Genomic DNA, 13,409 nt, shown 5'->3' with positions numbered 1-13,409 from the left:
CCCCCGCTTTCCCACCATGCCTGGCTTTATGTGATACTGGGATTTGAACCCAGGACTTTGTGAGCTTTAAGCAATCATTCTATCAAATGAGCCACATCTCCATTCCAGTTCTGTGGTTCTTTACTGGCCCATTTGCTCCCTGCAGCTTAAAGACATATCATTTCAAACACTGAAAAGGCACATACATCACACATTCTCTTTAGTAAGTGTTGTCTAACTGGGAATTATCCCTCGAGCTTAGCACCCAGAAACCTCGTCACGGCCTCTTGGACACTGTTTGGAGAAGTAGTTCAGAGGCTATTGCTGTAAGCACTGGTCATCAGGGACCAGGGTGCTGGCGGTAAGAAACAGAAATAGCTGTAGAAAAAAACAGATGCCTGTTTTTCTGGTTTAAAATGCTGGGTGGTACCTGGCTGGAGCTGCTCCATATAGAAGCTGAACCAACCAACACTCTCTCTCTCTCTCTCTCTCTCTCTCTCTCTCTCTCTCTCACACACACACACACACACACACACACACACACACAGCGGCAGTTCCTGTTGTTACTACAGCCTCCTCAGAGGTCAAGTTGTTATCTGTTGTTGAGCCTAATGAAGGCCCAGGAAATTACCTGACAGCTTCAAGGTCATCTGAGTTAGATTCAGTTCCCCTGGTTCTGACCCTGGACATGTCCTACTGAATTCTCTGCAGGTCTCCATCTCCTGTGGGAACATGGGAGGGAGGCCCTAACTCTGGGGAGGTTTGAGTCAGATGTCCTTGATGTCCCTGTGGCAGGAGGGATGACAGATTGAGGGCCCTGCAAGCTCCGCTAGATCTCCACCTGGTTACTCAGCACAGGTCCCTGTGGCAGATACTGCCAAAGAAGCACCATGTGGGTTAGGGCATCTGAGGCCGTAGGTGAACCAGCTCTGGGCAGCTCAGGGGGTACAAAGCAAGGGCCACATGGCTGGGACTGGAGCAGCGTGAACAAACAAACACTGAGCTAGGTGCTGTGTATTAGTCTAGAGAGAGGCATGCCTTTTGTACTTGGTTTAGAAAAGGACAGCACAGAGACTGGGTGTGGGCCAGAGGAATCTACCAAGGCTGGTGACACTCCAGTGCCCTTTGGAATTCCCTGGGTCCAACCTGAGGTCCTGATCAGGGTTGATCATAGACAATGTCACTCTTCCCATTGTCCAAGGGCCAAAACCATTTCCTTACCTCTTCAGGCCATGTACTGAGCGAGGAGGCTGGCAACCAGCCTGACGGAACAAAGCCTTTTTTCCTGGCAACTAGTCCTTCCCTGAATATCTCAGATATGCCATGTGGAGCATTTCACACTCTTCAGTCTTACAGACAATAATGAAGTTGTAGACCTGGGTGAAGACAGAGGTGTGGTGATGGGGAGCAAGACCAATCCCAGTCCTAATCTCTGGGTGATAGGGAATTTAGGGTCGAGGCAGCCAAGCCCTCATCTGCATTGAGGGTACCAAGGACTCAGGGCCGGTGGAGACTTGAGGTAGGTTAGCTAAGGCCGAGGGTGAGGTGAGATGCCTTCTCTTCACTAAAGCCAGAAGGAAGCTGTAGCTTCCTCAGTCCTTTTTGGCCCCTAATCAGGACATATCTTTCTCACCTGCCAGATCCACAGCTGCTCAGACCCAACCAAGTAAACACACAGAAACTTATATTGCTTACAAACTGTATGGCCATGGCAGGCTTCTTGCTATCTAGTTCTTATATCTTAAATTAACCCATTTCTCTTAGTCTATAAGTTGCCACGTGGCTTGTGGCTTACCAGTACCTTACATCTCGCTTGTCATGGCGGAGGCTGGCAGCTCTCTGCCCCAGCCTTCCACCTCCCAGAATGCTCTTCTCTCTTGTCCCTGGCTACTGGCCAATCAGCATTTTATTTATACAGAGCGATATCCACAGCACTTCCCCTTTTCGTTTTTTTTTTTTTTTTTTAAAGGACGGTTTTAACTTTTACATAGTAAAATTACATATAACAAAACAATTATCAAGCAAGAATTACAGTTACAATATCTAGTCTATTTGTTTTGGCAAAATTAAACAAAATATTCTATCTATCCTATATTCATGGGTCTAGGTTTTATTTCTAACTTATCTTTTATCATAACTAAGGAAAATTATACCTATTTAGTCTTCAACTACATCAAAGACCTCAGAAGGATATAATATTACCTGAGAAATGGGAAAAGGATGCAAGCAACTTTCAGGAGTCTTGCAGGGTAGACAGAGACAACTGGCAGCCTAGACAGTCACCTAATGTTCCTTTGTAAAGTTGGGGCATCTGTTTTTAGCCCACAGGGCTAGAGTCTCTCGGTCACTTCTCTCAGTGTCCTGTAGAATGTCTGGCAGTTTCCTCTGCGATGCAGGAACCTGAAGCACCATTTCACCAAGCAAAGTTTAATGGTCACCTTCCTATGGGTGCTGCATGTCCAGTTGATCAAGCAGTGCAGGCAAGAACAGTTTCTTGCCCAAATGGCTATTTTTGCCAAGGTGAAGATAAACTCCATATGAAGTGTCTTCAATGCCCATCCTCCTCTCTGAAGTAAATCCGGTGCTGCCAGGAGCAGACATGTCTCACTGTCCAGAAAGTCTAAATTTTAAAAATATTTTAAATGCCATATTCTGTAGGCCTTTGAAGTGTTTGAAGATTACCTGTCTATCTGAAATACATCTATGTATACCTAGAAGACTGAACTAACATGGCTACAAGTATGATTATCATAGATAACTAATTATTAATCTATTTTTTAATTATCCATTACAATTTTAAATGAGCTGTACAAACATAATACCTTAAGAGTAGAAATATACACACAGTATAACAAAATTAACTTTAAGTTTGTATCAATAGACTAAAATCTATACCAATGTAAAACATTTTAAACAAGTTCATGCTCTTTAAAAGTAAGTTCATGCCAGGCGGTGGTGGCACATGCCTTTAATCCCAGCACTTGGGAGGCAGAGCCAGGTGGATCTCTGTGAGTTTGAAGCCAGCCTGGTCTACCAAGTAAGTCCCAGGAAAGGCGCAAAGCTACCCTGTCTCAAAAAACAAAACAAAACAAAACAAAAAAAAAACCAACAAAACAAAAAAAAAAATAAAGTTCATTAATCTAACCTTTCATCCTATTATATCTATATCATATCCCCTTTTCTTCTTTAGAAAGAGATCACATTTATAATCAACCCGATTTAAATAAAAATATTGTTTTTTCTCTGCCCCATACCAGAGGGCTCTTCTGACTTGGGACACAAGAATCTCTTAACCTTTTATTTTAGCAAAATGCCTAGGTTTAGAGAAGGAGTGAGCCAATTCCATCTCCAAAGCCAGCTTGATATACTTGGGAATTTGGGCATAGTTTTTCTTACTACTTCCTGCTGGAGGGGTGTGCTGTATCTTATGGGGACATAAAGAAAATTTTAGGATTATGGAGTAGTCCATGAGAGTGTATCATTTGAGCCAGTTGCCTTGAAACTGTTTTGGATGTTGGATCATCTGGGCCATGGTGTCATTGGAGACCATTTATGGGGTCTTGGCTGATCAAACCTGATGTATCTTAATCTGGAACAAATCCACAGCCTCTGGCTTTCTGTGGAAACAAAAGCAGAGACTCTTTTCCAAAGCAACATATCCTTATATCCAAATTTTGAAGTCAAGGTACCTTTAAAATTTACATATTTGTTTAACTCAACAGCTTTTACGGTCAAATCTTTTTCTGTAGTTAAAAATCCCAAAGACAACACAAACCAGATTCTCTGTGTAATATCCATCTTTACGTGACTTATTTTTATATTACCTTTACTGTCTCTTTAAAGACTTTATTTTTAAAAACTATTTTTTATATAACTGTATATATTCCTTTTTTTTCTCTTTCAAGCCTATGTACATTTTTACACACATTGTAAAGCATTTAAAGTCTTGTTCCATCTGAATTTGTCTTATTGTGAATCAATTGCTTTAAACTGCAGCATTTCTAAGACTGAACCAGTGCTGTGGCTGCTGGCTCCGCCCACCTCAGCTTCCCAACATGGCGGTGGTACAGTTTACCACCAGCTCTGGGTCTGGAGCCACGTGTACCATCAACTATCAGAAGCAGTTCTATCAAAGCAGCGCATAGCCAGAAACCTTTTTTTTTTTTTTTTTTTTTTTTTAAACTAGCAAAGGCTAAATCTACCACGCAGCAGAGTAAAGTGCCGCTTGTAGACTCCTCATTCCCGCCACACTGCAGGTCAGACGCACACGCCAGGAACCCGCCATAGTAGCTCAAACTGGCAGGCTGCCGCTAGCTTGAGAGAGACAACTAGGAAGCTGTTTTTAGCTCCATTTTAGAATCTTTTTCCTCAGGTTTTAGGTGGAAACTCTTGCCAACACATTGGGCACCTAAGACATTTCCATTTGGAAGTTTGTCTTCTTGGCATAAAATGGCTTACTGGGCAAAGAACTGCCCTTGCCTCAACTGCTGACAGTACAAATGCTGTCCTTTCTGGACAAGCGGGACACAAGGAAAGCGACCACTGTTCTCTGCCAAGACAAGGTAAGATGGTCTTTCAGAATTCCTGCTTCTGAAAATGGTCTGTCAGATACTCTAGGCCTGTAGCCAATTTGAACACACCAACAATGCTGAGAAACATTAGGTGACTGTCCAGGCTGCCAGTTGTCTCTGTCTACTCTTGCAAGATTCCCAAAAGTTGCTTGCATCCTTCTCCCATTTCTCAGGTATTATTATATTCCTTCTCAGGTCTTTGATGAGGTTGAAGACTAGCAGTTATAGTTACAACTTAGTATATGTATATAATATCTTAGATAAAACATACTAAGTATTAGATTCTGGTTTTTTAGGATAGGACACCTTTTGGAATGATCTTTGTAACATGCCATTTACCCACGCTCTAGACTTCCCTGGATTTTAGTATGTGTTTCTTGCTTGATATTGTTTGCATTGATTGTAGTTCCATCTTATCTAGGTCATTATCCCTCATTGCTCCTGGACAATATTTGATAACCATCCCTTTTTGTATAGTCTTGTATTAGGTTAGAACCTTCTTATTTAGACAAAGGTGGGGGATGTAGTGGGTAGCCATTCTAGCTTTGACCTGGAAGTTCCAACCCCCATTGAGGCTTCGGTAATGGTCATGTGGTCACGCCTACAAGGCAGGGCTGAGAGAGGATGTTGAAGACCCAAGTTCCAGATGCCGGGGCTCTCTTGGTTCCAGGACCCTGGACGCTGGAGGTAGACCAAGCAGAGTTCTCCAGAGAACACCACCAGACTGCACCATACCTTTCCCAGACCCTGCAACCTATCCCCTCATTTGTAAGTTATGCCACTAAATAAACCTCCCTTTTAACTACGTGGAGTGGCCTTAATAATTTCACCAATGGGAAGCAGCGTTGACAAGACCAAGAGGGTTGGCAAGGTGGCTCACTGGATAAGGGAGCTTGCTGCCAAGCCTCGTGACTTGAATTTGCTCTCTAGGACCCACGTAGTTGAAGAGCCAATTCCTACAAGTTGTCCTTTGCCCACCACATGTGTACTGTGGCCCATGCTCCCTTCCTGACCCCTTCAAAAAAGAGAGCAAGTGGTGTTCATGGGGTTCCTGAAGTGTGGGGAATGTAAGGAACAGATGCTTCCTTCTCTCCTCCATAGGGTCACTGTTGGCTGTGTAAATGGCAGAGCTGAGGGGAGAGCTACTGGTCCAAATGAAGGCTCCTGTGAGAGTTGGCATGGGACCACATTGGTTGGCCTGTTCCAGGCCTGGCAAAGGAACAGGCTTCAGGCAAAAGCAGGTGCATCTACCCCTGGATGTTGGACACTCCTTGTTAGCCATGATCCCCCGACCACATAACAGGGAAGATGCGACGTGGACGGAAGGAAGGTTGCCAGCAATGGCTGGGTGTGAGTCTGTAGGGCATTTTCTTGATTCGTGATGGATGTGAGAGGGCCCAGCACACTGGGGGCAGTGCCAGCCCTGGACAGGTGGGTGTGGCTTGTAGAAGAAAGCAGGCTGAGCAAGCCAGTAAGCAGTGCTCTTCCTTAGTTTCCGCTTCAGCTCCTGCCCTGACTTCCCTTTGTGAGGAACTGTAAGCAGAAATAAACCCATTCCTCCCACAAGTTGCCTGTGGTTGTGGTTGTTTATCACAGCGACAGAAAGCCAACTAGGAGCTAGAACTCTAGGCCCCGAGGACCCTTGGAGCTGCCCACGACAGAAAGAAGATGAGCTGGAGGCTGACCACCCACCCTCCCTGGGAGCAGGCCTCCTGCCTGTGGAAGCTCAGTTTGACCCCAGTGACCTTCACTTCAGGGCAGGTGTGAGTGAGTGAGCCAAAGGAGAGACCCAGCTGTGCTGTGTGGCCTAAAGTGACCCAGAACTGCTTCTGTTCCCCTCCTAGGAAGTGTCCTGGGCCTGTCGGGTTTCCCTGTGGCTTGTGGAGAGAGAGATTTCGAGGATAGGAAGACAGTGGAAGTGACTCCAGGTGTTTGCTGTTGCAGGCTGGGTCCGCTTCAGAGATCTGCAGCATCCGAGGAAGGCTTTTCTAGGGCAACAGACACTTTTGGAGGTCTTGTGAGACTAGACCCACCTCTGCCCAGTGGGGGCCTCTCACAAATAAGGGCTGGGGAGGTGTGAACCCTGAGAGATGTCCCTACCCTCTCTGCTCTCCCAGACCCTCAGGCCCAGACACAGAAGGGTCCTGAGGGAAAGATGTGAAGCTAGGTGCTCCTCAGAGCTAAGTCTGAGGAGCCCAGGGAGGAAGGAGTTAAACCTGAGCCTGGTATGGAGAGGTCATGAGCAAGAACTGAGGATGGGTCGAAAGTGGATCCGGCCAAGGTGCTTGATTATAGCTGTGTGAACCTCTCTCCTGGATAGGAGGAAAGGCCCCGGCTGGCTGAAGTGGCCCATGGCTGTGTCCTCAAGGGTTGTAATACAAAGAAGAAAACAGCCTCCTGAAACTTGGAATCATCCCTCCCTCTTCCTCCTGCAAACTGCACCCCTCCCCACCTCTGGGCCCACCTGAAGAAGCCACTGCTAAAATCCATCAGCCTAACTATTACCAAACCACACTGGGCCTCCTTTGGCATCCTAAACCAATTTGGGGTCCAACAGACCTCCAAAGAATCTCTTCGGGGAAGTCGGCTGGTGCCCACATGGCAGAGCAGGGCTGCGGTCCACTTGAGGAGGCCTGCTTTGGCTCTTTTTCATTCCTCCATCTTCCAGAGACCCTGGAAGGGCCTTGGAAATGTCTGGGGCACTGATTAAGTCCTTGAGAGAGCCCAAGGAAGAAAAGGCTCAAGTGACTCCAGGCTCCTGGCAGGGCACAGACGCCTCATGCCTGTGTTTTATGAGGGGCACCTGCTGGGTAGCGACTGTAGGAGGAGGTTGCTGGCTCCCTGGTAGGCCCAGGAGGGGAGGACTCTGTTCTAGGCTTGCTCTGCCACAGCCTGTCACTCCCAAGGAATGCATCTCAGAGGAGTGGAATTTTGCCAAGGGTACCAAGCAGAGACTTGTGGCTCTCCAGAAGGAGGTCCAGACTTGGGCTGTCAGAAGACCCTGCCTCCTCAGCGTGCCAGGAGCAAGGCCTGGGCTGAGCAATAAGCAGTGTCTAAGTTGATCCCTGACTCTTGGACATATATAATTGGTGGGTAGAAATTTCCCCAGAACTGGCTCTGAGTGAAAGGGACAGTTGCCTGGATGGCTGGTTTGTCAGGCAGGCGAAGACTCGGCTTTTCTGAGTGTTCCCAATGATGGTAAATGAGTATAGACTGAGATAATGACTCTTCTCTCAGGAGCCTACTTGTGACTCCAAGACCTCAATCTGCCCTTCCTCAGGGAAACTTGCCTAATGCCAGGAAGACAGCTGGGAAGACTGACCCTGACCTGGAAGCCTCCAGTCCTTGCCATCCCCGTTCCCAGAGAGCCCCCAGTCTGCTGCGTCCTTTACCCAGACTGAAGTCCAGATGCACAGATGACAGAGCTGTCATCTCCCCACTGGGGACCGGCTTCCTGCCTCTGGGGATCAGCAGCCTCAGGGTTTTTGCCCCCAGGGTCTGACAGCTGCAGCTAATTGGCTGACTCAATAAAAAGGGGGTGGGACAGGGTAGGGAGGGCAAGCTAGTGCTCTTGGGCTTTCTGGGAAGGAGGGGCTGGCTCAGGCTCTGTTTCCATGGGAACCACTGGCACAGGCAGGCTCCTCAGGGCGCCAAAAAGGGAAACTTGGCGCAGGTTTGGGCACCTGGCTCCTGGTGGATTCCCTCTGAGATGAGAAAATGCTCAAGAGCTTGTCTCCTGTAGGGCAGCAAGGAGCAACCTTCCCGGGGTTGCACAGGACCCTTGATCCCTTCTTCCATCCCCAGATCCTACCCCAAGAGATCTAGGGGAGGTCCTGTGGCTGCCCAGAATCCCTGAATTTGGTCCCAGCCTCAGAGCCAGAGGACCATAAAACTGGAGAAGTGTGAAGTGTTTGCTCCGGCTAGGAAGGCTTCCATACCGCAAGGCCTATGAGGGATGATTACACAGAGGTGACTACGGATGGGAGAGATCCGTTAGAAGTGGAAGGACCCCGGGAGTCACTTTAGTGATGTAATCCCAAGGGCTCCCCTCTTTGTCCTGGGCAGAGACTGGTGAAGGGGTAACCTCCCTGCTTTCCCTGTGACTAAGAAGGATGGGAACAGACCATGTATTAGAGAGAGATGAGAACCAGGAACAGCCCCTGAGTGAGCTCTAGACAGGGGCACTGAGAGGCTGAGAGGCCAGGCTTCCGAGCCCTGGAGAAAGAGAAACTGGGGGATGGAGGGACAGGGGGAGGGAGGGAGGAAGTGGAGAGAAGAGGGAGGAGAGAAGAGGCAGAGAGGTGGAGCTAAGACCCGGGAGAGAAATAAGGAGGGTGGTAGGAGTGGGCGGGGTGGGGGGGGGAGAAACCTCCAGTGACAGTTGCGTCTGGGTCCAAGCAAACATGAGGCAGCTGCCAGCACGACCAGGCAGTCTGACTTGTTCGGGCTGCAAAGCGGGAAGGCTGGTGACAGTCCCCTTCAGCAGCGGAGATGCAGAGGGCCAAGGTAGGCGCTGGGGGCTGGGGGCTTGCCTGGACTTGGGGCAATCTGGTGCTTGGGTGTTGCTCTTGACTAGGGAGTGTCTTTACCGTTCCTAGCGCCTATTCCTTTGATCCCTGTTCCTGCTGACCCCAATACGGGAAAGTAATGGTTGGGGGCATCCTGGCTGGGAGGCTGGAGTCCTGTGGCTCTTTTGGATGCAAGAAGCTCTGGATGATTTAGGCAGAAAAGAAGCCTGAGGTGAGCTCCTCCGTAGCTGGTCCTGTTCAAGTAGGTCCCTGGAGGAGGAGCCAGGGTCGCTGACCCTGAACCTAGCCTTGTAGTCCTTAACAAGACAGAGGAGCATGGAGAGTGTTGTCTTGCTTGGGTGGGGGGGGGAGGGGGGAGTAAGCAGGCTAGCCAATGAGCACAGCTTTCAAGGACTTCATTATCCTTCAGTTAGTGAATGAAGACCCCCTTCTTAAAGCAGCATGAGACCCCCTAATAAGGCCACAAGCAGCTCCACCTCCACGGGACTGTTGGGAGATGGAGAGAGAGGGGAGGCAAAGAGGCACCAGACAAAGAGTTCATGAAATAGTTGTGAGGTGAGGGGCGGAGGGAGCCAAGAAAAATCAGCTGTGCCCCAGCTTAGTGTTGACCCCCAGAGAGTCTGGCCTGGAGCCCAGGATGCTACCCACAAGTTCAGGATAGTCTTGCTTAGGAGGAGGAAGGACCAGATCCAGGTCCAGTTGAACACCCCAAATAAGGAAATCAAGGTCTTATTAAAAGAATAGACATTGGCCTGGCATCTGGCAGTCTCTTCTCCCAAGAGAATGGCTTCCTGCCCTCCACTCCCCATGAGGACAAGCAGCCCAGAGAGGGGTGGGGACTGGTTTCAGGCAGTACTACCTCAGAGTCCAAGATACTGTCCCTGTCCCGTCTGGTCCATTGCCTAGGATACCCAGAAGAATTCAGCAGATGAAACAAAGCCTTTTGAGCACCAGAGCAGGGTACCTTGAAAGGTACTTTCTCTCTTGTCACAGGTGTCCCTAACAACCTCTGGGCTGGCAGGGGAGAGGCTTAAACAGCCCTCTGTCCCAGACTCACGTGCACACTCAGATCACAAGCGTACTGCATGCAGCATGGGCTGTGTGTATCCACATACATTGGTGTGAGCGCAGACCTCACAGGCATGTAAGCACAGTCACATCTACCCTGTGACTGCTACCCGCCCCCAGCGCCTGGCAGTGGGACTCGGTATGTCACAGATACAGGGATTTCTACAGCCTTGTGTACATAGATGTGTACACAGCTGGCTCTGTCTGCCAGCAGGGGGCAGCCCCCTTTCCTTACCCCTCTCTGGTGGCTCTTAATTTCCAGATGTCTCCCTGGGATCTTAACTACCATTAACCCTACCAGAGTGAGTAGTCAGAGTCCCACAGTCCATCTCGCCATTCTCTTGGCCATTGTGACCTGTACTATGCCCAAAATTGGCTCCTGGGAACCCATGTAGCTCATCATCTAATGCCTGGCTCTGGATTCCAATGTGTAACCTGGTCCACAGAGATGGTGGTGCTGGGTGAAGTCCCTACTGTCCCTTACCAGCAGGAGATTATGAGACAAGCTTCGTCCCTAGAGACAGAAGTCACACCAATGAGCATAGACTTAGAGTTGGTCCCACATGTCAAAGCCAATAGCTCTCAAGTTCTGCCCCTGCCTTCTCCCCGTACATCCCAGCCGTTTCTTTATTGGCGCTCATGGCCCTGCAGATCGGGTACTACCACCTTCATTCTAATGCTACCAAAGCTCAGAGTGGGCACTGACTGCAATGCCAAGCCTCCTGAGCCAAACCCTGAGTCAGGCGGAGTGAGCCAACAGCAGCCAGGTTCTGAGGTGGCAAGGTGTCCGTCCTCATGGATCCATCCGTTTGGCCCTGGGAGCCTCTCCAGCATCTTGCAAGATGGGCTTTGACTTGTCCTGTTTGAAAAGGCAATCACTGGGAACCCAGACAGGGTAGGGAGGAAGTAGCCCTGAAGGGCTGCCCTTCCCTCTAAGCAAATGTCCTCAGGCAGCCCAATGAGTAGTTTTTGGTATTGTTCTTACAGGGGAGGAACAGAGGCAGGTCCTAGACTGCAATTCATGTTGGAACTGGATTCGAACTCTGTCTGCCACGGCACAAGCCCCAATCACTGGGTGGGGGTGGGAGGCAGGAACAGACTCCAGGGGAGAGGGGCACGCCTTTATCCAAGCAGCCAATGAGGGGTGACTCTAGAGTTTGTGACCTGTTTGTACCCTTAGCCTGCTACTTAGTGACATCAGTGGGACTCTGCCCTAGCCATGACCCACGGTCTGTGTTATCCCCTCCTCCTTCCCCTTTCAGGACGGTGGATCCAGATGTGTGAATGAAAGAACCCAAGCTCCCCTCCCTCCTCCTTTCTTTTCTGTTTCTTATAGCCCAAGTGGACTTTGCTATGTACCAGAGGATGACCTTGAACTCCTGAGCCCCTGCCTCTACCTCCTGAGCAGTGGGATTACAGATGTGCGCCACTATACCCAGTTCATGCAGGGGCTAAAAACCAGGGCTTCATCCACACCAGATTAAGCATTTGAGCAATTTAGCTCACCTCAGCACAGTCCCCATTCCTTATCCTCATCTTTCTTAAAAGTGGAGAGCTGTATAGCTAACTCAGGCTGGCTTTAGGGGCACCCTCTCCTCCCTCGGGCCCCTGGTCCTCACTGGGATTCTCAGGTGCAGTTGCAGACTCCCAGATATGGCTTCTGTGAGGGCTTTCAAGGCGGAGGAGGAGGAGGAGGGGAAGAGCTTCTGCCTTGACCATCCCTGCCTCATCGGGAAGTGTGCACAGTGTGGGTGACTCAGAGTGCTCCCCCAGCTCCCAGCCCCAGATGACTGATGTTTCCCCCTGGAACAGGTGCATCTGTCAGCTGTGATCAGCCCACATCCCTGAACACCACAGAGCAGCCATGTGACAGTGCCAGAACTGGAGTGGAGGGGCGGGGGGAGCTGGCAAGGCCGGGGACGGCTGAGAGGGGCCTGTCCCTCAGCTCTCCCACCCTGGCCTGTCACAGCACTCTGCCCAGCTGCCCTTCCATCAGGCTTGTGCTCCGCACACACTCCATAAGGCACTAGACAGAAGGCATCATCTCCAGCCCTGTCACCCCTGCCTTTCCCTGCCTCTAGCATATGGGTGACTTCTAGGACAAAGAGGAGATCCTTTCCCCCGGTGTCATGCCCATGCCAGGCCTTGTGGTAAAAGCCTCTCTCCAGACAGGCTCTCAGGGTAGTGGTCCCAGGCAACTCAATTCTAGCTAGGGCTCTGTCCCCATGCCACTGAAGCAAACTTGCCCTTCTCTGGGCCTCCGACTTCCCGCTGGGGACTAGGCTATGCCCATAGCCACTGCCTGGGTCCCAGATGGGCTCAGGCCCTTTTGTTGTCCTATGGGCAACTGGGAATACCATACTGCAACTCTCTCCAATGCCCCATAGGTATATAGAAAAGCCACTAGCCAGTCAGCACCTATCCTCATCATTTGGTACTGGAGAGTCCTGGCTGCAGAGGAAGTGGCTTAGTGAGGGCTCAGGGCTGCCCCTGTGGTCTGTGAGCCCTGGCTCTGTATCAGATGGGTCTAGGATCAGCTCTAGCTCCTTCATATATCAGCTGTGTGATCACAGACAAGCTACTTAGCCCCTCTGTGCCATGGTTCTCATATCACCCACCTCCTAGAAGGATAAAATCTTTTACTAACACATTTAGCCTGGACTTTGCATATCTGGTTGCTGAAGTATAACCTAAGAAGGCATCCTGACAGAGAGGGTAACCTATGAGCAGCTTAAGTGAACCCAAGTTAATGGAGTGTTCTCATTGTCAAGGACAGGGGAGCTCTTGTCCTGGCAAGTTAGCAGGTACCAGACACAAAACCAGGACAGCCCAGTTCTGTCCTCTGCTGCTGTAACACCTTGAATCTAAGGCCCAGGGATCTGTGCATACACATATGTGCACATGTGCAGGTATATACATCCCAGTATGTATGTGCACGTGCCCACCTACAGGGACATGTGACTGTCTCAGCCTCCCCTGCCAGGATGAACTACCTGGCTCGCATCTGTCTGTGCCCAGGAGTGGGTGGAGAACTTAGGCTCTCAGAGCTTCCCAGTCCCTGGGGGCCTGCATGACACAACACCCACCACTGCCTGCTGCCATCTGTCCCATTCGATGGAAATAGAACAAACAACCAGTGAGTGCTGGATGAGCCAACATGCTTCTAGGTGGTCCCTCTAAAAGGAGGGGTGCAGGTTACCCCACACCTGTCTCAGACCCTGGCCTCAGGACAGTCTTCATGGAAAGGAAGGGAGTTGAAAAC

The 13,409-nt window shown here is 49.9% G+C and overlaps 1 protein-coding gene across 2 annotated transcripts in view; it reads left to right on the top strand.

Annotated features, from left to right (window-relative positions):
* Window positions 1-8,920: 8,920 nt before the first annotated feature.
* The window catches only part of Kcnip3 (potassium voltage-gated channel interacting protein 3), a 73,771-nt gene continuing 69,282 nt past the window's right edge, over window positions 8,921-13,409 (top strand). Inside the window, exon 1 of one of the 2 annotated variants that reach the window (XM_036185466.1) lies at window positions 8,921-9,056. In XM_036185466.1, the coding sequence (XP_036041359.1) occupies window positions 8,954-9,056 (103 nt within the window). In that variant the 5' untranslated portion in view covers window positions 8,921-8,953. The remainder of the gene's footprint in view (window positions 9,057-13,409) is intronic. The other variant, XM_036185467.1, reaches the window with a different exon arrangement.

The sequence above is a fragment of the Onychomys torridus genome, chromosome 4 (genome assembly GCF_903995425.1).
Source record: "Onychomys torridus chromosome 4, mOncTor1.1, whole genome shotgun sequence".
In the NCBI taxonomy this organism is placed as follows: domain Eukaryota; kingdom Metazoa; phylum Chordata; class Mammalia; order Rodentia; family Cricetidae; genus Onychomys; species Onychomys torridus.
This window is presented reverse-complemented; position numbering and strand designations above follow the sequence as displayed.